Source organism: Colias eurytheme, chromosome 18 (genome assembly GCF_061535395.1).
Source record: "Colias eurytheme isolate Ceu_HAF_F1 chromosome 18, ilColEury1 Martin Lab GWU primary, whole genome shotgun sequence".
Classification (NCBI taxonomy): domain Eukaryota; kingdom Metazoa; phylum Arthropoda; class Insecta; order Lepidoptera; family Pieridae; genus Colias; species Colias eurytheme.
The window spans coordinates 5,257,002-5,283,372 of record NC_142997.1 but is presented as its reverse complement, the minus strand read 5'-3'; the positions used below and the strand labels follow the sequence as shown (position 1 = coordinate 5,283,372).

The 26,371-nt window shown below is 36.6% G+C and overlaps 2 protein-coding genes across 2 annotated transcripts; one reads left to right on the top strand and one right to left on the bottom strand.

The window, feature by feature from the left end:
- The first annotated feature begins 828 nt into the window (after positions 1-828).
- TfIIA-S (general transcription factor IIA subunit 2) lies at positions 829-1,880 on the top strand. The gene is made up of 4 exons (XM_090112163.1): positions 829-1,051; positions 1,132-1,259; positions 1,377-1,483; positions 1,727-1,880. The coding sequence occupies exons 1-4, from the start codon at positions 980-982 to the stop codon at positions 1,744-1,746; spliced, it is 327 nt and encodes a 108-aa protein (XP_089968289.1). The 5' UTR covers positions 829-979; the 3' UTR covers positions 1,747-1,880.
- A 282-nt stretch (positions 1,881-2,162) lies between these two features.
- LOC149900624 (proteasome activator complex subunit 4-like) lies at positions 2,163-25,100 on the bottom strand. The gene is made up of 25 exons (XM_090112782.1): positions 24,560-25,100; positions 22,151-22,291; positions 21,830-21,946; positions 21,055-21,180; positions 20,597-20,641; positions 20,221-20,428; positions 19,976-20,129; positions 19,621-19,798; positions 18,022-19,446; positions 17,738-17,912; positions 17,292-17,573; positions 14,007-14,269; positions 13,472-13,717; positions 13,032-13,276; positions 12,692-12,819; positions 12,250-12,438; positions 11,435-11,630; positions 10,618-10,808; positions 10,174-10,292; positions 9,924-10,057; positions 9,324-9,469; positions 7,196-7,355; positions 5,423-5,648; positions 3,984-4,125; positions 2,163-3,535 (listed from the first exon to the last, which is right to left on the bottom strand). Exons 1-25 carry the CDS (start codon positions 24,787-24,789, stop codon positions 3,161-3,163), a joined length of 5,841 nt encoding a protein of 1,946 aa, XP_089968908.1. The 5' UTR covers positions 24,790-25,100; the 3' UTR covers positions 2,163-3,160.
- Between the last annotated feature and the right edge of the window lie 1,271 nt (positions 25,101-26,371).

Genomic DNA, 26,371 nt, shown 5'->3' with positions numbered 1-26,371 from the left:
CAGTGGCAACCGTTGACGCAATAACAAATATTAAACTAACACTGAAAGAATTTTTCAAATCGGAATCAAAGTAGTTCCTGCGAATATCCCTTCCCTCCTCACTTTCACCCCGTCCCGCACTACGCCTCCTAATTGTATTAAACAGTATAGTGTATACCTACTATTTTCTGTAAATTGACACTTTTTAAAATTCCTTATATCTTTTTAATTGGATTAACGCGGACTTTCTTGTGGATATTGGTCCATTCTATAATACCGTAGACCATTTATTTGTTCTATTTTCAATAGATTCCGCAGCGCATGCAATGACAGAATTTTTATTAAGGATACATTATTGCATTTTTGGTAAGGATCTCTAATTTTTTTGAAAATGCAATATAGCCTATGTTGCTCAGTGAAGATGCAGCTTTCTAATGGTGAAAGAATTTTTGAAATCGGTCCAGTAGTTTATGCGTGAAAACCATATATACATACATAATTACAAACATTTCCTCTTTATAATATTAGTATAAATAAACATGTAAGTATGTAATGTGGATATCTCATTATTATCCACTTATCTTATGTGAATAATATTGAGAGATTTGTATCTTACAAATTGCGGGGTAAATTTTCCCAAGGTAACCCTAAATATTGTGACGTATTCTTTTTTAACGCTTTTTTATCTCTTTCTGCGACACCACGGCGACACCCTGCGACACGCATTGCCGCCTGCCGGTGTCTATTGTATTCTCTGTCTACGGTCTATGATCACTTCTGAGTTCTGATTATCTGACACGAGCTGACAAGTGACAGCTGAGCGAACGACTGACAGAACGTTAGGTACCTACTCAAAAGTCAAAAAAACGCAAATAACGATCAAACGATAGCAATTTGCAGTTTGCACAATCGATTTGTAAATTATTCAGAAGTGTACATTTTATACATCATTTTAGTTTTAATTCGTCTATAGTAATTAGTAAATAATTATATTTTAGTTATGTCATATCAGCTGTATAGAAATACTACTATTGGGAACACATTACAGGAAAGCCTTGACGAGTTGATACAAGTAAATAATTAGTAAACTTTAGGCATAAAATTATAAAAAAAGTGTTTTGTTTCATTTGTAACTCTGTTTTATATTTTCAGTATGGACAGATAACGCCTACATTAGCTGTAAAAGTGTTATTACAATTTGATAAATCTATAAATCAAGCTTTGTCTAACAAAGTGAAATCTAGGCTAACCTTCAAAGCTGGTAAACTCAATACATATAGGTGTGTATGTATTTAATATATAATGAGTTGTTATGGTCAATGTATGTTATATTCACACAAATAGTGTATGAGTTGTTTTAATGTTGTGTGTGTTTAAATGTTGTTATATTTTCACAGGTTTTGTGACAATGTTTGGACATTTATGTTAAATGATGTAGAATTTAGAGAAGTTCAGGAAGTTGCTAAGGTCGATAAAGTTAAAATTGTAGCCTGCGATGGAAAAAGTGAGTATAATATTAAGAAGAATACTAATTAATAATGCAGCCATTACAGACATAAATGTCATCCAAATAATATATTAATTGATGAAAATAAGCAAACTATTGGTAGATAATTCCTCTACATATTTTGTTCTGTTTCAAACATAAAGAAATGCATTAATTATTAATTTAAACTGAACTTGCACAAATAAACATTTGATTTGATCTTCTCTGCATAGGTAAATATACTTAAAACCTTTGTTTCAGATGTGGAAGATAGAAGATAATGTATTGTTTCCAGAGATTAACAAAGAAGTAAAAAACAGACTTTCTAAAGCCTTATGGAGAAGATATGTTTGGTATTGTTCAACACTTGTATAATGGGGAAATCTCTTTCCAAATAAATTAATTAAGTGTACAATTTTTGTTTTTTATTTATGAACTCACTAGCTGCTCCGCGCGGTTTCACCCCCGTAGCTCCACTCCTGTTGGCCGTAGCGTGATGATATATAGCCTTCCTGGATAAATGGGCTATCTAACACCGAAAGAATTTTTCAAATCGGACCAGTAGATCCTGAGATTAGCGCGTTCAAACAAACAAACAAACTCTTCAGCTTTATAATATTAGTATAGATGAGACATCTACAGTGTTGTTATAAATTGATGCAGGGATATAAATGATGAAATAAAAAACACATTTCCATAGCCATTAATATTTATTATGCTTCCAAAACTTGGTTTATAAGCCAATATTGTTTTACATTGGACAGATCTGTTTATTTACTACAGTTTTGACAGTTCAAACATTTTCGTATTGTGAAATTCATTTGTAAGCAAAAACTTAGTTGAAAATTTCCAACTTTTTGATAGTATGATCTCATATCTGCCATAAAAGACTTGGTAACTTATTGTTCTGTGCTAAGCAAAGAAAATTAAAGAAAACTTCTAATAGATATACAATAATTATGTGAACAAAATATACAAAGTGATTTATATACAGTACAAAGTAAAATTATCCAAATGTCTACCACCCTTATACAGTTAGTGATAATATAATGGGTAAACTGTCTAATATGTAGTTTCACCTTAAAATAAAAATTTGCATGAATTTACATTGAATTGTTTGATCTTAATAAATCACTTAAAATTATAATTTCCAAATAAGACAGTTTGCCCTTGTAACAAAAATAAAACATCTTTATATAAAGCGAATGCCAGTATTCTGCTAAAAGCGTTAAATCACGAGGTAACTCCATTTTTCTATTTTATATTCTTATTTCTTAGCATGAAATTTTACGACTGTTTTTATATTGTACACTATTATAAAAAAATTGTAATTAGGATGAAATAGATGTAATTAACACAAACAAGATATATTCACATCATATCATTTTTATTAACACTAGAAATGCATTGAAAAAAAAACAAAAATAGGCACATTTACTTATTTTATAACATTCCCATAAAAATACATATATATTTTAACTATTACATCACGCCATCACCAAGGAAATTTAAAAAAATAACCTTCACCACAATATCCGGCAAACGAAATTGCCAAATACTTTGTAGTTTAAAATGAACCAAATACAATTTCAATATTACCAAGGCTATTAACACGAATTTTAAAAAACTTCTGGATAAAACTTGCAAAAATAATGCTGTGTAGTATGTACAAATTATTCCTTATGAATTAACTATTTAAGCACAGTAAGAGGGTGGTGAAGTGAGGTCGGCCAGTAGATCCAATTCTTCTTCAGTGAGTTGTTCCCTGTGTTTGGGCCAATCGTCTTGGTGTGTTCGTCTGAAGTCAGCGAGTGCTGTGCGTATAGTGGCCGGTATGGGGTCTGGGGCGTTTGTGTGTCTCGCTAACTCTGTGAGCACATCACCCAGTTTGGGCCCCAGGCTGTATGGCCTTGATGACAGATAGGCACATAGCCCGAGGACCCCACAGTGCCGTTCCCTTAGTTCCTTTGACCGACAGCTTTTGATTAGAGAGCGAAGGGTTTTGTCCTCGTCGGGCAGAGCGCGACAGTGCATCAGACCCGTTAATAATTTTGCAGCTGATTGTCGTACCTTAGACATAAATTTTTAAATTAATTCTCATATTCAAAGTAACAGAGATGTTTTAGAAAAGTTTTATGAAAATGCAAATTTTTTAAATCTCTGTAAGTTTAAATCAGATACTGTGCAGTTTGTAATTAATGGACATTTTATATAATTTTTCAACAAAAATATAACTTACACCTTTCATAGCATATTTACTTGCTAAGTTACAGATCCCTGAATGGAATTAAAAGCTTTTAACATCCTGTAATAAAAATAAATAAAAATGTATGCGTGTACTAGAACACACACGTAAGAAGTGAAACTTCTTTATGACGTTAAAAATGTCACGAGTATGGCGTAACGCAAAAATGTCACGCGTACGGCGTAACGCAAAAATGTTACACTAAATTTTTGTCCAACCCCGATAAAGAAGTTTCACTTCAAAAAAAAATAATACAAAAAAACAAATAAGTACCTCAACGCGACTGTCTCTCATAAGGCTAAGTGCGAAGTTCTCAGCGCGAACCGCACTTTCCTGCTTGTCGCACAGCATCGGCAATCCGTAGAACAGTAGCGGCACTGCTAGCTCTAAGCACGCTAGACGTGCTGACCATGATCTAGAAATAAAAATAAATATGTATATTGCAGTTTCAACTTTTAAAAGGTATTGTTTGTATTTTAATTGGTATATATTGTTGTTTTAACTTCTTAAAAAGCATACGTAAGCAATTCCTGAAGTTAATATTTTAAAATTATATTTAGATTGCTTTCTGCGATAGCAAAGTATTGATATTGCTGATGCTTGATTAAGTATGTGCTGTCACCGTTCTTCAGTTTAAGTGAATCCATCCTTGTACCCTGAGTGCACAGAAGTATACAAGTACACACCTGTCGCGATATCCTGCAGCACCTTGAGCACTGTGCCTAATACAAGAACCACGCTCACATGCTTTAGCGATATCCTGCAGCGTGTCGAGTGTTATATCCAATATACAAGAACAACTCTCACTTCTCTATAGCCACATCCTGCGTCGCATCCAGCTTTGTATTGAATACAAGAACCACGCTCACATGCCTTAAGCCAAATCCTGCAGCGCATCTAGCGTCATATTCAATACAAGAACCACCCTCCCCTTGGCCACATCCTGCAGCGCATCCAGTTTCGTATCGAATACAAGAACCACGCTCACCTCGCTAGTTACATCCTGCATTATATCCAATACTAGCGGTCCGCCCCGGCTTCGCCCGTGGTACATATTTCGCAATAAAAGCCTATGTTCTTTCTGAGGGTCTAAAGATTATATTCTGTGCCAAATTTCATCAAAATCGGTCCAGTAGTTTATGAGCCTATTCATTACAATCAAACAAACAAAGTTTTCCTCTTTATAATAAAGACAAGAAGCATGTTCACGTCACTCTAAGGCACGGAACGCTGGCTCTTGAGACACAGAGTTACTCTAGTTCAAGAGTCAGCGTACATATTTTTGTAAAGTTATTGTTTTTGGCAAAATAAAGATTTATTTTACTTATTAATAGCTGCTCCGCGCGGTTTCACCCCCGTGGCTCCACTCCTGTTGGTCGTACCGTGATGATATATAGCCTATAGCCTTCCTCGATAAATGAGCTATCTAACAGCGAAAGAATTTTTTAAGTCGGACCAGTAGTAGTTCCCGAGATTAGCGCGTTTAAACAAACAAACAAACTCTTCAGCTTTATAATCACAATACTATTATAAAGGTGAAAGTTTGTAAGTATGGATGTTTGTTATTCTTTCACGTAAAAACTACTGAATGGATTTGAATGAAACTTTAGGTTTTATCCCGGAAATTTCACGGGAACGGGAACTATGCGGGTTTTCTTTGAAAACGGGCGAAGCCGCGGGCGGAAAGCTAGTATCAGTATAGATTTACTCACCTGCCCTGCGCCATGCGCTCAAGCGCGTCCAGCGCGGTGTCGAACGCGTCCCGCGGGTGCGGCGCCAGTGCTAACGCGGCGAGGAAGGCGGCGGCGGCGCGCGGCAGCTCGTCCAGCGGGCGCGCCGGCCCGCGCGACGCCAGCGCGCACGCCGCGCCCGCCAGCGCGTGCAGCCGCCGCGCCGCGCCGCATCCGCGCACCACTAGCGTCATGCACCCGCGGAGCACTGCACATAGGTACATAATACAGATTAAAAAATTAAAAAAAAGTACAGTGCTACAAACATAACTGACCCGGTGGCAAGAAACTGGAACTACGTGCCGCCTTTTTGAAATGTCACATTTTCACTGACTTTTCATACGGAATATTTTGTATAAATAAAAATTTACTTATTAATGTTAATTTACACCATGCATTGCCAATAACATTATTTTTACCCTTGCATCCGGGGAAATACTATTTAGCGGCACTAAATCGACATCAGTGACACCGTCACCGGGTCAATTAAGTTTGTGGCACTGTATACAGGTTAATTTGTGCAACCGCCGCGCGAATCCCGACCCGCGCACCACTAGCGTCATGCACCCGCGAAGCACTGACACATACAAAACATAATAAATGAATAATAAATATTCAGGGCAATTTTCACACACGGCACGATCTGGATCCCATACTAAACTTTCGCTTGTGTTATGAAAACCAGATGGCTGATAAACATCTTAATATTGTATATAAATCTCGTGTCACAATGTTTGTCCTCAATGGACTCTTAAACCACTTAACCGATTATAATAAAATTCGCACACCATGTGCACTGTGCAGTTCGATCCAACTTAAGAGATAGGATAGTTTAAACATGTAGGTACCACGGGCGAAGCCGGGGCGGACCGCTAGTACATATATAATTTTAAATAAATAATCCTATTAATATTATAAATGTGAAAGTTTGTATGGATGTATGGATGTTTGTTACTCTTTCACGCAAAAACTACTGAACCGATTACAATGAATTTTAGCACACATATATAGGGTAACTTGGATTAACACACAGGATAGGTTTTATCCCGGAAATCCCACGGGAACGGGAACTATGCGGGTTTATCTTTGAAAATGCGGGCGAAGCCGCGGGCGGAAAGCTAGTATTAAATAAATAATAATTTTAAATAAACATCTATGTTCATCACACAAATATTTGCCCCGGGTGGGAATCGAACCCACGACCACGCTTGGAAGGCAGGGCCACTTGCAACCAAACAAACCAACCGGTCAGTAATATACTACATAGTATAAAACAAGTCGCTTTCTCTGTCCCTATATCCTATATGCTTAAATCTTGAAAACTACGCAACAGATTTTGATGAAGTTTTTTTTAAAGATAGAGTGATTCAAGAGGAAGGTTTTAGTATATAACTTATTACGCGCAAGACAAAACGGGCGAAGCCGCGGGCAGAAAGCTAGTAGAGTAATCAATTTAAAAAAAATATAGTATACAAGTGAATTTTATTAACTGGACATGGTAAGCGTAAAAACCCAAAACTGGGGAGTAACAAAAGATGCGGAAAGAAATCAAGAGCGAGGAAAACATGCTCCCGCAACGCAAAACTTAATTCCTGTTTAAAATATTCATATCAATTCACGGTATAAATTCAAAGATAGGTAAAAAAAGTAAATATTTTAATTTTAACAACAACGCAAAAAAGTGCATACAAAAATTCAGCTCACAATTTTTTCCACAAATTGTAAAAAAAGAGAGCAAATAATAAAATAACATACCCGTAGTGAGCAAATTGACAGCGTTCTCGTGATCAGCTTGAGTTGAACTGTTTCCATCACCAGACAACCGCAAGGCACCTTCAAATCTCGCCGATAATTGAACATCTACAGGAGATTCACCCGCTAAAACATCTTTTAACACTGCGCTTGCGTCCGATGTCTAAATAATAATAAAAAATCATTATATAATATTGAAAAAAAAAGTACTTTGACTTTAGGTTAAGAGCAAACAAAAGAGCCCTTTTTCCATACAAACGTTTCCTCCCTGGATTGTGCCACTAGAGCAATATATTTTTTATTATTAATCTATGGTAACATTAGCCATGTTCCTACGTTTTCCTTTTTGTCATATCTTAATTATTAAAAAAGATATGAATCTTTCAAAACGTAAGAAATAGGACAGAAATTCCGTTGTGTTCCGTCTCACATAAAACTAATTTTTGAACATTGCATAAAAAAAGCAAAACGTAGGAACATAGCCTATAATTTTCTCTACTAAATTATGAAAAAAGTAATTAAATCGGTCCAGTATTGGAGGAGGAAACAGGGGACTATGGAACGTCGAATTTACGTAATTTTCCTAGGTATTTTCGGCCCGAGCTGCAGTTGTCCCTGTCGCGCTCTACGGGGGAGGCTTGAGGCATAGCGCGACAGCAATAGATAATAGGAAAACCGAATTTTGAATTCTCTCACTCGTTTTGTTGGCTCTTAACCCATTGAGCCCGAACGGCCCGATCGGGCCACGACACAATAGATTTTCTATTATGTCTGTGATTCCGGGGCCTGAGTTATTAATATTTTATACGATTTAGTAAACAAATTATATTGCCCAATGAACACATATATAATTTCCGAATAAATTCATCAAGTTACGGTTTAGATAGGAGCAATTAATAAAATTTACGACTTGGCATGCGCACTTTAACGCGATTAGACAGCACTTTAAAAAGATTTACAAGGACAAGAAAAAATTATGATTCATCACGAATTCAATTATTTTTAACAATTAATTGACACATTGGGGGCGTGGCTTAATTACAGTTTATTGGCACCCGCAAAAATGCTACATACTATTTTCCATTAATGCATACTTGCATACTAATATTATAAATGCGAAAGTAACTCTGTCTGTCTGTCTGTTACTCAATCACGCCTAAACTACTGAACCAATTTGCATGAAATTTGGTATATATTTTGATAGAGATAAACTACGATAACATGGCACGCCCCTCCAAATTACTGTTTCAATGTGTGTAGTGAAATACATATATTTAAATATTATATTATTATTATTTATAATAATATAATAATTAAATTATTAATTTTTATTATTATATTATATTATTATATTATTTACTAGCGGTCCGACCCGGCTTCGCCCGTGGTACATATTTACGTTTTCTCTACATAAGAACCATCCTCGTACTTCAATGAATATAATAGAAAAGAATTATCGAAATCGGTTCAGCCGTTCACACGTGATGCCGTGACAACGCGAAACGGGTGCAGACCTGCCGCCTTTTTATAGCTCCCGCCGCGAAGCGCGTCGAACGCGGCAACTGATACACAAAAATAATCCTTATGGCATGATTCTGTATTCTCGCGCGATGACATATAGCGTATTTCATGTATAACTTTGGTGTTTCTACACCGATTTACATGATTCTTTTACTATAACCTGCCCAGGAGTATGAAGAATAATTGTGCCAAATTTGGTTAAAATCCGTCGTGTAGTTTTTGTTTCTATAACGAATATACAGACAGACAGACAGACAGACAGACAGACAGACAAAAATTTTACTGATTGCATTTTTGGCATCAGTAGCGATCCCTTATCACCCCTTCATAGTTTTTTTTTAAATATATTTCATGTACAGAATTGGCCTCTCTACAGATTTATTATAAGTATAGATTATGAATTTCACAAATACTTTCAAACGTTTTGAATTTTGGAGGGGCGCGCCATGTTATCGTAGTTTATCTCTACCCGAGAAAGGACATAGGCTACTTTTTATCCCGGGAAAATGAAACCCCGGAAATCCCACGGGAACGGGAATTATGCGGGTTTTTCTTTGACTGCGCGGGCGAAGCCGCGGGCGGAAACCTAGTAATAAATAATTCCAGAAACCTGCGGCCGATCGTCATGGGGTCCCCTATGCGCCTCCACAAGCCCTTGCAACTGTTGCACTAATGTTGTATCCCGCGGTCCGTCGCTCGCTTGCGGCGTGCACGCACTACTGCACTGTTCTGTCATTGAAGCCGCTGATTTTATTACTGGAAACATACGAATTCATACTAATATTATAAATGCGAAAGTAACTCTGTCTGTCTGTCTGTTACTCAATCACGCCTAAACTACTGAACCAATTTTCATGAAATTTGGTATGGATATATTTTGATACCCGAGAAAAGACATAGGCTACTTTTTATCCCGGGAAAATGACGCAATCCCGGAAATCCCATGGGAACGGGAACTATTTTTTTTACGGGTTTTTCTTTGACTGCGCGGGCGAAGCTGCGGGCGGAAATCTAGTAAAGTATAAATATTTAATTATAAAGTTGCGGAACTAAGGTTAAACAAAATTTTCACTTGATAGCACTCTCATGCTTCGCATCAGGAGTCGTGCAATCCTTAATTATCAAGAAAACTAAAAGGAAACTAGTGGAAATTCAATAATATTTTTTTAAATCATATATTTTAAAAATAAATTAACGTAATTTAACATACCTATATCTCCATGTTCGTCGTACAAAGCAGCAAGCTTGGGTTTTATAGAATCGAGGAAATCTCCCAATTTCGGTGAATATTTATTTTCGCCGCCGGGAAACTCCACGTCCGTATTGAAAATCGCCAGGAAAGCACTGGAAAATATTCACAAAACTAAATTTAAAATTTAAAAACATAAAAGTTAAATGGCAGTGAAGTTTTGAATAAGAAAATTTTAATTCAAATTTGAACCATATTTAAGGAAACTTACACTCCCACATTTTCTCGAACATTCTGGTAAGGATGTTGCATGAAATTGGCCGCTTCTAATCTTTTCAACAATTCCGCGGAGTAAGCCGGCACGCGCCACCCGAACGCGTTGATTGCATCCTAAAAAATATTTTATGAAACACTGTTGTAGCCAATTGTGTGATAATACGAATTTTGTTGCTTTTAATAAGCCAACAAAGCGCTTAAACTACTTCAATAACTATCCAACTCTGTTCATATCTCTTACACATGCAATTCGTACATACAATTATATACGCACATGACACATAAAGTCCCCGTCAATTATTATTTTTTATTATTATTATAAAGTATCCGTTCAGCGGTGTTATTCAGTGCTGAGAGTGTATTTTCAAGCTTTCAACACTTCTATATTGCCAAGAATACCCACTGTTATATAATTAAAAATAATTATCATGTTACGAACCTGCAGTGCATACAATCTCGCACACGCCACAAAAGACGTCTCCTGGTCGGTACTATCACCCAATGAAGGCGCACAGAGCTGTAGCAATGACTTCAACACTTCAGTATTACGCGTGGGATCCATCTTTTCCACTGCGTTTACCAGGCACGTGTTCCAGTCTTCTGTTGAATCTGGGATAACTGCTGTTAGACCTGTAAATTATTATTATTTTAGTTTGTCGCTATTGACAGTAGATAAAAATGTTAACATTAATTCACTATTAATATGACTCGCTCGCTGTTTAAGCCTGTCAAATGCGTTCTTTTCTCGACTTTTTTATAACTTAAAAACTGAACCTGAGCCGCTGCATCGTCTCGTCCGGTTTGTGCACACACATACTGACCCACAACAACAATGTTCATGGCGTCCCTCTGCAGGCGCAGAGCCCTCTCCCGGGGCCAGTCGCGGGGCGCCCGCAGCGCGGCCGACGCGACCTCGGCCGCGAACCGCTGCATCGTCTCGTCCGGTTTGTGCACACACATACTGACCCACAACAACAATGTTCATGGCGTCCCTCTGCAGGCGCAGAGCCCTCTCCCGGGGCCAGTCGCGGGGCGCCCGCAGCGCGGCCGACGCGACCTCGGCCGCGAACCGCTGCATCGTCTCGTCCGGTTTGTGCACACACATACTGACCCACAACAACAATGTTCATGGCGTCCCTCTGCAGGCGCAGAGCCCTCTCCCGGGGCCAGTCGCGGGGCGCCCGCAGCGCGGCCGACGCGACCTCGGCCGCGAACCGCTGCATCGTCTCGTCCGGTTTGTGCACACACATACTGACCCACAACAACAATGTTCATGGCGTCCCTCTGCAGGCGCAGAGCCCTCTCCCGGGGCCAGTCGCGGGGCGCCCGCAGCGCGGCCGACGCGACCTCGGCCGCGAACCGCTGCATCGTCTCGTCCGGTTTGCCCGCACACGCTACGGCGTGCTCCATCAGCTTTGTGCATACGCGCTCGCCGAAGTTTGCGAATATCATCTGTTTTTATGGAAAAATTATAAATTAGTAAAGGCAGAATGAAGTGTCTTTTAATCCATCAGGCCCCGGAATCACAGACACAATAGAAAATCTATTGTGTCGCGGCCGGATCTGGCCGTTCGGGGCTCAATGGGTTAATTGGCCAAACTTAAAGAAAAAAAAGGGCATATCCGTGAAAATTCTTCGGCAAGATTCAAAGATACCGAAATCGTCGCCTTACTACATGACATGACGGTATTGCCATGACGCGGCCTTGAAATTTTACTTCAATAAGCTATATTTTTTTAGTCAAAATTGAAAAAAAAGATAGGTATACAACGTTTAGTTAATGTATTGTAATAAATCAACAAAAGTAAAAAAAATTAGTTGTTTGTAAAGTAGGTTTACGATCGAGATGTTTACGTGATAACATAATGCAGTGGCAGCGCTCGAGATGAGACGGGAGATCGGTCCGTCTCTCTCTCGTTATACCTGCGATCGCGCTCGTGAGGTTTTGGTGTGACACAAGTTTCTGAACATGTCACCCGACTAAAACGATTTTAAAAACGTTATCACGTTAAAAATTGACATCCACATTAATTTTAACAAAAAAGTTAACATTTACTATATAACAACTAACCCTGAACACAGTAGAACGCGTCACATTGAATTTATCTTTTCCTTTCTTTTCCTCCACTGTCAGGAAGTTGACCAATTTGTTAATGTTCTGTTCATCGGTAAAGAACTCAAATAGATATCGTTCACCTTCCTCCATGTCTTCGGGATTTGTATCCAATGCAAAGTTCTGCTCTTTTTGAGGTGCTGCTACCTACAATAGATTATTATTGTTTAGATTGACACAAAATATACGATTAACTGAATAAATATTTATTGGTAATTGAAGAAATAATTAAATTCGCGTTTCTAAAAGATGAATAAACAAACATTGATTGTTATTTTTCGATATTTTTACAGCCAAGTATGTGCCAAGGAAATGATTAAAGATTTGTGATGAATTCAAGTAATTAGGAGCCTAAAATATGTAATCATATTATATTGAAAAAAAAAAAAATAATGTCTACCTTGATATATTTCGGCCAAGTATAAAATCCACAGGAGAAATTTCTTAGCCAAGGCTTATCCCACTCTTCGTCGGTTTTTAATTCTCTGTCCGGTGACCAAAGTGCCCATTCAAGATCTTTTCTATATCCTGAAAAATATTTAATACTTTACATAAAATTATTCATGCAAGTAAAAGATAGGAATAAACTGTATTTAGATATTGCAAAATACACACATGAAAAAGGAAAGGAAATTCAGATATGTATTATAGAATGTATGAGGAAAGATTTTTTTAATATTTCCAAAAGTCATCAGTTTTGAAGAAATAAAATTTGGCCATTTTTAATTTTTTTTCCATACCTGGTATATGATTTTCTGGTTTGGGAACACCAGCAACTTCATATGGATCCACGTTGATTTTCTTTACTTTCCTCTTGCGTTGTTTAATAGCGTACAGAGTTAATCTGCCGGCAATTCTTCTGACGGTAATGTTTTCATGTACCAGTGACTTCACGAAGAGTTTTACAGCTCTAGGCGGATACGGTGTTTGGAGAGACGGACAGAATGTTAGCATTTGCATTGTTAACTCTAGGCGACGCCATTGGCTGAAAACGAATCTCATATTTTAATAAGCAACAAACATTTTTTTTAATTTTTTTCAGTCATTATAACTTTGCATTGAAATGATTACTAGTTTTATATTTTAAAAATTTGCAAATAACCAAATTAACAAATGGTTTGGAAGCGTCTATTACAATTTTTTAACGCACTTCCTGTAGTTGATAAATTGTACAACTTACCCATTAGAAGACTCAGCAATATCCACCATTTCATTAATAAGTTCTAGATACAACTTTTCAGCGCGGTCCGAAAGTGCTTCTTCGATTTCCTTGGCTCTACTGAAGAGAGATTGAAACTCTGGATCATTGAACTGTTCCTTTGTCAAAAGCAGTTTTGCTGTATCGATGCAAGCGTCTGTTATCGAGAGTCTTGTGTTTGTGGCCGGGAAGTGGCGGTGCAAAGAGTCGCTGAATCCTTGTTCGAGTCTAAAAAGAAATATTTGTGTTACTATGAATTTAAACTCTTTTCTTGTTATCGGTTTTAGCTCCCAATAAATTTATTTTAGCTTATTACTATGAAAGTAAATAATTAATTTTATTTGTTTTGATAATAATTTAAAGGCACTTGTTAACGAAGTCTAGTTGAATAAATAAATGTCTGAATTTGAAAGCATTATTTATATAAAATTAATTACAAATAAAAAAAAAGTATTTTTCATGATGAATACAGTTTGGTGGAAAAAGAAAAATATTTATGTTTGAATCGAAACTTCACCTATGTATACTTTGTTTTTCGCTGACTGGCGCTTTCAACATCGCCGGCCACAGGGCCCTAACGACCTCCCAATCTTGCTTGGCGAGAATTGGCCCTGCTTTGGGCCCTAACAGGATGCAAAGAGCCCCTTTATGTTTCTCGTGCCATTCATCCCTCTCCTCTATTGTGTTGAAAAGCTCGACTATTTTAGGCACGAGTACCCGGTATGAATATGCGTAATGACTGAGCATCCAATATAGACGTAGTTGCGCTTCGATGCGCACCTGTAATAAATAGCAAGATTATATTTTATCATGATAGATCTATTTGCAATTGCCAATTGAAAGATTTGCTTATTCACAATAAATTCTAAATTTTATACTGGGGGATTTATTAGAAATCCTTATTGCTTGTGATTAAATAAAATAGTTAAAAAAAATAAAAATAGTTTATTTCTTTTAAACAAGTTTTCATCTTGGGTTGAAGGTAAGTGCCTTCATTTAAGTGATAAATTTCACTTGTGTTAGAAGGAGCTTCTCTTCCATAACAATTATTAGGCATTAACAATTAAAAGAAAGCTTAAAAAAATTAGGTAATGTTAACATAAAAATACTCTAAAATTGGTAGAATGGATGTATGTGTGCGTTTGTGTGTGTGTGTGTTTTTTTTTTATTATAGAGGGAAAAAATACTGTTAAGTATCTCAGGTCAAGATCTGCGACCTGGTATGTCGGTCTCGATCATGGTCTCATGGTCCATACCGACTAAAACAACCCTCTTTCTCCTGTCCATATCCCCGCGGGATGGCCGTTAGGCTTTACTTCGCGGGGGGACGTATAATAGCATTGCTGCTTTTCTCACTTATGGTCTATGCCGTCAAACTTTTCGCATCCGTTCTTTCTTTCTTAAGTCTTTCAGAACCTCCGTTGCATAAGCGCTCGTTGCTTCCCATGATTCTTTGTTTGACAACATCACGCCGATTATGTTCTCAGGGCATACTTTTGTTCTCATTGTTGTTTCCCAGGTGTCCCGGGCTTCTTTGTATGCTGGACATATAAAGAAAACATGTTCTGCATTTTCGTCTTGTCCACAGGTGGGGCACTCTGGAGAATCTTCATGCTTAAACCGATGTAGGTATTCTCGGTAGCAACCGTGACCGGAAAGCATTTGGGTCAGATAGTAGTTAACCTCACCGTGCTTACGATTGACCCATGGTTCAATCCGTGGAATGAGGCGATGGGTCCATCTTCCCTTGGTTGAGGTGTCCCATATCCGTTGCCACTTTTCTATACTCTTTCGTCTTTTTTCCGTTTTCAGCTCGGTCTTTGTGAGCGCGGTGCCGCTTTTTTGACGATGGTAAAGGTTCTTTCGCTCTTCTGTCAAGACTTCGATTGGCAGCATTCCAGAGATGACACATGATGCCTCTACAGAAACAGTGCGGAATGCGCTGGCAATGCGTAGTGCGCTAATCCTGTACGTCGATACAACTTGACGTTTGGGCTGTTGCAGCTGCAGTGCATTCGACCAAAGTGGGGCGCCATACAGGAGCACTGACGTCGTCACCGATGTTAGGAGCCTTCTTCTTTGTTGTTTAGGGCCTCCAATATTCGGCATTAGTCGGGATAGTGTTGTTGCAACCACTGCTGCTTTAGTAGCGACATGTTCTGCATGCTTATTGAAGCTCAGGCGTGTGTCTAGCATTACTCCCAGGTAGCGAACGTATGGTTGCGTTACGATCTCGTAATTGCCAACTCTGAGTGAGGTTGTTTCTATCCGTTTCCTGCTAGTAATAAGTACGGCCTCGGTTTTGTGTTCAGCTAACTGCAGTCCGGCCGATTTCATCCACTGACTAATTACTTGGAAAGTCCTATCGAAAGCCCAATTCAGTTCTTCCAAGTATTTGGCTACTATTACTACTGCTAGGTCATCAGCAAACGCCACCAGTTGTGTTTCTCTTGGTATCTCCGATTTGAGCTGTCCGTCATACATAACATTCCATAGAAGTGGACCTAATACTGAACGTTGTGGGACTCCTCCGGTGACGTTGTATTCTTTAGGTCCACTTTCAGTATCATATATGAGGACCCTGTTTTTAAAATAGCTAGCTACTATATCCCTTGTGTGTGTGTGTGTGTGTGTTGTGTGTGTGTGTGTGTTGTGTGTGTGTGTGTGTATGTGTGTGTATTAGTGGATGTGTGTTCGCATGTTTTTGTTTGTGTAATGTACAAGAATGTGATTTTTTATTTTATTTTACATCTTCATTTTACTCCCTACTATTTACATGTTTTTAAAATGCCTTCTGCTTCTGTATAACTAATTTCTTTAAGCCATTTTAAGGTATATTTTTTACATTCGTTATAGTTGTGGAGTAAAGGAGTTCAGTAGAATATTTGTATGGTTTAAAATGCATAACCTTTATTAAAGCACGTTGTGCACGTTCTACCTCCAAAAGTTTTGTTTTTGTGGCTCCGCCCCAGACCGGTATACAATAGGTTAAAATTGATTGCGCTAGTGTCACATATTGTATTTTGTTTAGCAAATCCTTATCAGCAACATGGCGAAGTGTTTTAAAAGTCCATGTTATCTTCATAATTCTGGATGTTATTAAATCATTTGCGGATGCCAGGACAGTCTTTGGTCAATTTGTATTCCGAGATATTTGGCTGAGGTGACTCTATTTATGTAAGGACAATGGCATGTAGTGAGATTACATTGATTGTGGATTTGAATACTAAAGTTGTTAGAAGGTTGAGTTTTATTAGTTATTGAAAAGAAAATGTAGTTTGATTTAGTTGCGTTTAAGGTGAGTAGATTAGATTGTAACCACGTAGCAATTTTTGATAGACCTACTTCAGCTTTCTGTCGAACGGCATCCCATGATTTCTCCGAAAATACTACTGCGGTGTCATCAGCGTATGAGTAAATTTTTGCATCATCTAATTTTAGTTTACAGAGGCTGTTTATGTAAACCAAAAAAAGAGTAGGGCCCAAAACACTTCCCTGAGGAACTCCAGTAGTTATATCTGTGTCATCGCTGTAGTATTGTCCAATTTTAATCCTTTGTGAACGATTTTGTAGGTAGTCTTTAAATAATTTTAATGAAGTTCCTCTAATTCCTATCATTTCTAGTTTATTTATAAGTAAATGAACCGAAACTGTGTCAAATGCCTTCTATGATTGAGTGATGAGGTTTTTGTATCACTTTTATTTTACCGAAAATTTAACTAACTTTAGATAAGCATATTCGTAACTAACTTGTATTAATCGGCAAAAATTTGCAAATAAGAAAAGGAGATCAAAAACTCACAGAACTATATGTATTGATGGACAGTTCATACAAGGCGTTCAGGCCAAGTAGAGCCGAGGGTGTCATCCCGGAGTCGCACACCAGATTCAGCCTTGTATCATCTTGGAGTCTTGCAGCATCAGCAAGTAGCATCCGCAGACGAGCACCACCAGACTTCACTGGTCCCCCACCTAACCCCCCCCTGCCTTCTAAAGCACGGTCTAGAGCACCGTATGTACGCATTAGGGCTTCTAAACTAGGCCCGTTACGGATGTTCTTCATTACTAACACTCTCTCCCAGACCTAGGACATTATTTATTAGCTTCATAAGAAAACGTTGGCTAAAATAATTACATATATCATATACAAAAAAATACAATAAATGCTACTAGGAAAAGTTATTATGATTACGTCATAGAAAATGTTACAAATTATATTTGATAAGCGACATGTAGATATAGTTGTACCTTTAGCAACATGTCCAAACCACGGGTATCATCTGTTTTCTCAGTCAACATACGAGCCTGAACATCGACGAGTAGACGTGTCAACGTAGCCCTCAAGTTCATACCATCCAAGGTAACTGAGTACTTAACACCATTGAAGTAAGGCATATTTGTTGCTGGTACGTGGGATTCTAAACTGAAATTTACAAGTAATTTAAGTGATTAATTAAATTGGATAAATTCAATTATGTCATATACTAGAATATCTTTAATTTATATTATTTTTTTAAAATAAATACACTCACAGTGGAACAGGCTCTTCATTGGGAGGCGGTAAAAGTGTGCTACACAACAGTACCGATTTTATTATATTTAAGCTGCGTAATCTTCTCTCCCGGCACATTGGGCGCTCATCACTTAGCCACTGCTTAAGTCTTGTTATTTCTGGCTTCATATATCGTTCTACCAACATCTGGGCACAATCAGCTTCTTCTTTACACGGCACATGCCATTTAAAGTTCGCATCCTGCATTAAACACCCACTGCCCCACTCTCGGATAGGTAACCATTTTTCTGGAGCACTTCCATAATCTTTTGCCGAACATCTACCTTCCTTTAAATCGATATATGCCAAAGAATTAAATATGTTAGCCAAGCAATCAGAGGCACGAGTTAATGCGTAAGTGGAATGCAATTTAAGTGCTTTGTCAAGTACTGGCAAAATTTGAGGAATATATTTCAATAGAACTGTCCCATCGCAACATACAACTTGCATAAATAGAACGAGTCTATACACAAGGTCGCGTGGTGGATTTTCCTCGCGTAGAGCTTCTTCCGTGGATAGAAGTTCGAGTAGTTCTTCACTAAGCTGTGGTATAAACGCCGCAAGTGTTGCTTCTGCATCTATACGCGCGAAAGATTTCAACAAAACACCAATCATGCTTCCAGAAACATTCGTTTCGTAAGTTGATTCAGTTGCAAACGCCTTAAACTTTCGAAGAGCTTCCCTAAATATTTTTGGCGAACATTGCATTAAAACTGACTGCACTGCGGACAAAATAGCCGTTTCCATCACGGCATCTGTCTTACTGCGAATACAATCGGAGTCTTTAGTGTCCAATCGGGCAACTTCCATAGTACTAGATTCAATAATTGTGAGCAATTTATCTAGAAACACGAGAACAAAATCTTCTAATTGTGCAGTCGATTCGCACGTTAAGAGTTCTTCTTCTGTCAAATCCGTCCAGTGCTCGTGAGCAGAGCTGCAATCTACATAGGATATCATACTGCTGAACATTAATATAAAATGCAAGGTGACTATTGTTTTTTTAATGTCATTTGGATCGAGGCCGGGTAGTACAGCCATTAAAATGGGGACAACGTGGGTTTGTCCCTCTGGATAGCCAGCATCGGCGCCCCTGAGCATGGGCCTGGCTATCGCTGCGACAGCGGACATAGCGGCTGTAACTCGGTGAGGCTCCGTAAGTGAGGTCAGAGCAGTTTTAAGTTTCTCCAGCAAAGGAGGGATAACTATGGCAGGTCTCAAAGTAGCAAGATTTTGTAAAACGACGGATACGTCTAGTGATCCACTTCGCGTGTAGACAGCTTGGTATGTCGGTTCAAGGACCAGTTGAACGAATTCCGTTATATCTTCTTCTCGGAGTTTGTAAGTGTCGGGCGTTTTATTTTCCCAGGATTCCAAATATTTTTTTTCACTTTCTCGCCGAACTCTGAAAGTTGTTTTCAGTTTATTATATTAATATGCACAGTTACATATTATTAAATACTGTTAATTAATTCAATTATTAATATAAAATTTAATACATAAATAATTTCAATCATAGAAAACAGTTACATGCTAGCTCAAAGATACGAAATTATATGATGAGATATGGATTATGTACCTGTTTAAAAACTCTCTGGCTAATTTTTTAAGCAAATCCCTCAACTTATATGACCATCGGCCCGCATTTGCACTATGTAAGTAACTTTCCACACCCGCTAAGAACGATCGTAAATGCTTCATAACCACACCATCAGGGTTAATTGTCCATACAATCCATGATGCCACATACTTCATATCTACGAAAGGAAATATAATAAAGGTAATATTGTTTCATTAATTGTCAATAATTTTACTGTGAGTATATTTTTAAGCAAATTATACTAGATAACTGGATAGACATTGATCTGTCCATTTAACTCATATTAATAATAAATCTTGTCAATAGTGTTCATTGTAGTTATGCATTAAATTACCCAAATTGTTATGTTTATTGTGGTGCATATCCTTGTAAGATACGGGTAGATTTAGAGCATGAAGGAATCTCATAAACATTTTCGGTGCGTGTGGACTCCAATCTACTGCTCCAGGATTCCTCTTAGCTAAATTGGCGAAAAGTATCATTATGTCCTAAAAAGCGAAACAACAAATTATGTTCGTGAATTCGTGATTTCGATGACACTATATTATTGTATGACGAGAAATAATATCGTTTGCTCACCATAACACCACAATGCGAATTTGCGCTGGTATCCCATAGTGTATTAAGTTTATCAAACCACAGTTCGTGTCCTTGTGAGGCGTAACGTGGATTCAATCCAACCGGTAGAAATACCAGTGGTCCATTCATATGACTACTTGAAGACCAGGGATTCATGTAAGGCAAAAATTCTTCAAGCATTTCTTTTGTCGCCCCAACATCGAAGTATCTAAAAGAAATGTAATGATGAACCGAAATGTAATGTGAAACCATAATGAAAAGGTTAAATTCTTAAAATTGTTTCATTATTAATATTACACACGAGACTGAAATTTCAGGCATATGTGGTACTTGATTATTTCTCCTAGAGCAATATTTTATAGGAAAGTTTACTTACGGTCTAGCACACTTCACCATAGACAAATATGACCCCTCGAGGGACCTAAAAGGAAATTGATTACATTAGATTTCAGTTCGTAAATTTATCATAACAACGCCATGCATAAACTGCCACCATACATGATGGATGGTTTGATCTTATGATAAAAATAGTTTATTGTACATTGAAATCACGAACAACTTATTAATCTAAAATAAAAGGAAGAAAGGAATCAAAGTAAGGATCTTTTAAGGAATTTACAGTGGAGGTGTTACCAAATTAAAAATATAATTAAGACCCAGTAAGGCTTTGTTTTGCGAGAAATAATCTTATTTAATCAGGAACATTAATTTATATTGAAGTCTAGAGCATTTGATTTATTAAAAATGGGTCTATATTATCATGATGATGAATTAGATGACAGAACCCGAACCACCTGCCACCGTAAAAGCACCCATGATTTTAACGATCATTACGTTGGTTCGTCCTCTGTGGGTGACGTCAGGCCGAATAATTCGAGTGCGTCATCTAGCCCATACCCTGATAAGAACTTTCGTACCATATCGATCACTGAAGCCCCTTGCTTCCCAGATCTTTTGGGCCTGAACAAAACAATTGTTTGAATAGTCTTAGGGCCGATTTTTCAATATTAAAAAAAACTTATTCGTCGAATAGTATATAAAACTACCATTTTAAAAACGTATTCTAATTGCCCGTATTTGACAGTTTACGTGACATTTTAATATTATCGTGTAATACTTTATTGGACGGATAAGTTTTATCCAAGCATTGAAAAATCGGCCCTTAATATAGCAATGCTATAAAATTCTGCGTTAAAAATGTTTTTCCGCGAAATTGACACGCATTGAATGCAGTAAAATACTGAGTAAATGGAAGATCAATGAAGTGATTATTTTACTTGAATTCCTACTACTCTTGAAATATTAAAATAAATCCCATGTATCCATAAACTTCCATACTAGGTCATTTTTGCTAAGTATAATATAATACATATAACATTTTCTAAGCTGTTCCTATTTAATACTATTATATATATATATATATATATATATATATATATATATATATATATATATAATAGTATTATATATAGTATAACTATATATATATATTTAACTATGATGCAATTGCATCGAGTAATGCACAGTCATATTTTCATAATTAACATGCAAATATATGCACTGCGAAGTAAAATAAAAATGAGTAGTACAAGTAGCGCGATATACTTACGTGAAATAGTGATACATTCCAATCTGTGTTGAATTCTTATCAAACAATGTTTTTCCTAGCTCATACAGTGGTCTCCATGGCAATGTTAGCTCCTCCGGTTTAATTAAATGTCTTTTCCTACAAAATTCAAGTAGAATTTAAGAATCGAGAACACTTATAGAATTTCAATGCAATTGTCTTTTTAAAGTTGGGATAAAATTTAAATTTTTATACCTACGAAAAAAAATCTGACCAGTTCACCTATGTTACTTGGAAAAGATGGATATAATATTAATTAAACCAACCCAATTATATCAGGATAGGTAAATAAAATAAACTTACTTGATAAGCATAATAAATAATGTTGTAAATTTGTGAATTTTACATGGCTCCAAATCAGGAATGAGGATCAGTTCATATGCAAGCTTTATGAAGTTTAAGTGATCTTCTTTGCTGAATTTCAGTCCATATATTCTGATATATCTGTGAAAATATTATTTATAACATAAAATTACTTTAATTTAATCAACTTCCTGCCATAGATACATTATTATGATTTATGACTCATTAGCCGGTGAATTCAATTGAAGCAAATGTGCAGGATCAATTTTTAAACAGGTCGTTTGCTTTTAAACAGGGTGTGGTAGGCAAAATCCGAAACTATGATGAATATCGAAAAACACTGAATGGAGTGATGTGGCCAACCTTATTTAATCCATCAGTCCCCGGAATCACAGACACAATAGAAAATCTATTGTGTCGCGCCCCGTCAATGGGTTAAATACTCCTGGGAGGACTATCTGTAAAATATTCGAATCCAGTAATCTAAATTAATAGGTGAATATTAATTATTCAAAAACCTATTGGTGCAGTTGTAGTCTTCATTAAAATCTACCTTGTAATTTCTTTCAGTGTATTTCAATATTCCTAATATTATTGGATTTCACCAACCACGCCATTGATGTTCAAAAATCCACCCTGTATATCCAAACATGGAACATATTTTAATCCAAGCAGATTTTGTACACAAAGTTCAAAAATTATAGCTTATGCATATGGCTCAGCTGAATCAATATAACATTAGGATTCATTTGAAAAGAAAAATTAAACAAATTCCTTTCTTTCTAAAATTTTTTACTTATATAATTGCTCCTGTTCTCAGTTTATAGACAACCAAGCATTTTTGTGCTTTTATATAGTAACTGTAAATATCTATGTAGTTGGTGTAATAAATAGATTTTTTGCCTATAAGGCTATAAAGCCTCTTGAATAGACAAACAATGGAACTTTTTCATCTTATAATATTGATAAGGCTATATAAATACAGAGAATTATAATATTCACTTAAAATTTAATCAATTTTCATGGTCATTGCTCCCCAATGCCTTAACTAAATGAGATTTGGCTTTTACATTACATGAAAAGAAAATCATCTATAGGCAACCTTGATTTATTTAAAGACTGATAAGACAACCATTTGGCAAACATCTTCAGTCATAGAAACAGGCATATATTATGTAGTATTATTTAATCATAAAGGATTATTATAATTATACACTAACATAGTCTGACTTTTTAAACATAATATTCTAACATTTAAATGTCTAAAATAAAAAATAAAAAATAATTTTAATAAATTAAAACTACTTTATTCCTGTTTACAGATTACTGATAACCTAGCTTTTCTTAAACCCCTTCCAGACGACACAATTTAATCAGCCGATTTGATTGCCGATTGAATCGGGCCCAATTTGATCGTCTATCCACACATACAAAATTAAATCGCCAATTTTAGTTCTGCTCCGTTGCCGTTACTGACTGGACTTTTATTTTGCAACATGCCTCTTAGTAAAAAACAAAAATTGGGGCTGATTTTGGCTGTAACTACAAATTTAGAAGAAAGAAAAAGAAAAAGGATATGGAGCAAAGAATGGTTGCTTAAAAGAAATCGCCTAAGTCATATAAATATTGTTAGAGAACTGGACAGTGTCGATTTCACAAATTTTATGCAGATGGACCATGAAACTTTTAATGAATTATTATCTCTAGTAATTATAATAAGTGTCTTGTTTAGTAATGTATGGGCATACATTACTAAACAAGACACTGTTATGAGAGAAGCCGTTAGTCCTGAGGAGACATTAATAGTAACGCTTAAATATCTAGCATCAGGAATAGATTACAAGTAAAAATTGGCCAATTAGCGTCCACACCACCCAATTTGATCGGGCAATCCCAAGGCAATCGCAAATTGGCCGATCCCGACCACCCAATGACCTTGAATTTCATATTTCCGTCTAGACGACCCAATTTGATTGCCAATCTAGTCAAATTGGACGAAAAATTGTGTCGTCTGGAAGGGGTTTTATTAGAGATAAAAATTGATATATCATAGGTATTATTGATATATTATAGGTATATTGATATTTCATATTGATGAAATTCTTAATAAAGCATAAATAAACTCATTCTTAGTGGTATAGTAAAATCTACATAAATGAATTCTTGGAATGTACCATTTTATAAAGCATTGACCTTTGTGTGTAATGCATGTGCAAGTTCTGGGTTGGGGGCAGCTATTTTAAACTAGGATAGTTTGCCAAAGGTTAGCGTTTAAGACAGCTGTAATAAATTTTCGATATGGCTTTTAAGCAGGCATTAAATATTTTAACAGAAAGTGATATGATACTCTGCATTCATTTTGGTCTTCATAACTATTATGGATAGTAGAATAAAAAAAAATACAATTACTTCATCAGCCTGGAGGTCCATACGCCGCAGGCTGGTTTCATTTCCCGCAGCATTACCGCCTTCGCCAGGTTGGTCTTCACCTGTACGAGAAACCTGTTGGACTCCTCATCGAGCACATCAGCATATGGCAACAGATGGTTGATCAAAATTTCCTTCTGAGGACGAAATCCCAACTTTTTCACCCTCTCTTCCGTCGTCACCATAAGCTCAAATTCGTCGTCTAGCAGCATTTTCACAGATTTTTATGAATTATTCGTAAATCACACCATTTACGTACATTTATTCTTGAGGATTCATTAATATAATAACACTAATAACCAATTTATTACAACTGCACTATCAATTACTGTTAAAGACACCGACAGAGAAATATCAAAACAACATTGAATTTATACAAGTCATTGATTTTTATTCCGCAAGAAATGAATTCTGAATGATCACTACGAATTTACGTTCCATTTTACGAAATTCTATGGTCAACTTGACATTTTAAGTTGTTTAATTCTTTGAAAACTATTCCAACGATGAATCGGGAAATTGGAAAATGTCTGTTGAAATTTATGACGTAAACATGACATAGACATTAGGATTTGTCGAATCACTAATGTCAGTGTCATCGTAAATTATGCACAGACTATAAAAATAAATATAATATAATAATATTAAATGAATAAATAATAAAATAAATATTCCCGGACAATTTTCACACACGGCAGGATCTGGTCCCATACTAAGCTGTCGCTTGTGTTATGGAAACCAGATGGCTGATAAACATACATATAGATAACTAGTGGCCCGCCCCGGCTTCGCCCGTGGTACATATTTCGCAATAAAAGGTAGCCTATGTCCTTTCTCGGGTATCAAAATATCTCCATACCAAATTTCATGCAAATTGGTTCAGTAGTTTAGGCGTGATTGAGTAACAGACAGACAGAGTTACTTTCGCATTTATAATATTAAGTATGGATAGTATGGACTAGTGGTCCGCCCCGGCTTCGCCCGTGGTACATATTTCGTAATAAAAAGTAGCCTATGTCCTTTCTCGGGTATCAAAATATCTCCATACCAAATTTCAAGCAAATTGGTTCAGTAGTTTAGGCGTGATTGAGTAACAGACAGACAGACAGAGTTACTTTCGCATTTATAATATTAGTATGGATTAACATCATCACACAAATATTTGCCCCGGGTGGGAATCGAACCCACGACCTCTGGCTTGGAAGGCAGGGTCACTACCAACCAAGCCAACCGGCCAGTAGATTATTAAAGTTATAGAACTGCAATAAAAAATAATGTAAGCTATAATATTGATTTTTGTAAGTATGTTCTTTCATATTGTCTAGATAAGGGCAGATTCTTACATAAACTCAAACTCAAACATTCATTTATTCAATTAGACTACTATTTAGTAGCACTTTCGAATCGTCATTACATAGTATTTTTAACATTTACCACCGATTCGGAAAGCAGTATCTATGGAGAAGAATCGGCAAGAAACTCCATAGTTGCTCTTTTAAATAATGTCAATAAATTTACATAATATGTAACTTATATCTACCTAACTACATAATATGCCAAAGAACTGTCCTGTGGTTTTTACGCGACAACCCTCCATGGGTCTTTATCGTCCATATATTCCTGAATACTGTAGTACGCTCTCTGAACTAGTACATTTTTTATGTAAGTTTTAAATTTAGAACTACTAAACTCTTTAATATTGTGAGGAATTCTATTGTATAAGCGTATACCTTGACCCATAAATGAATTTTTAACTTTAGCTAATCGGATCATAATCATAATATTATAAAGTAT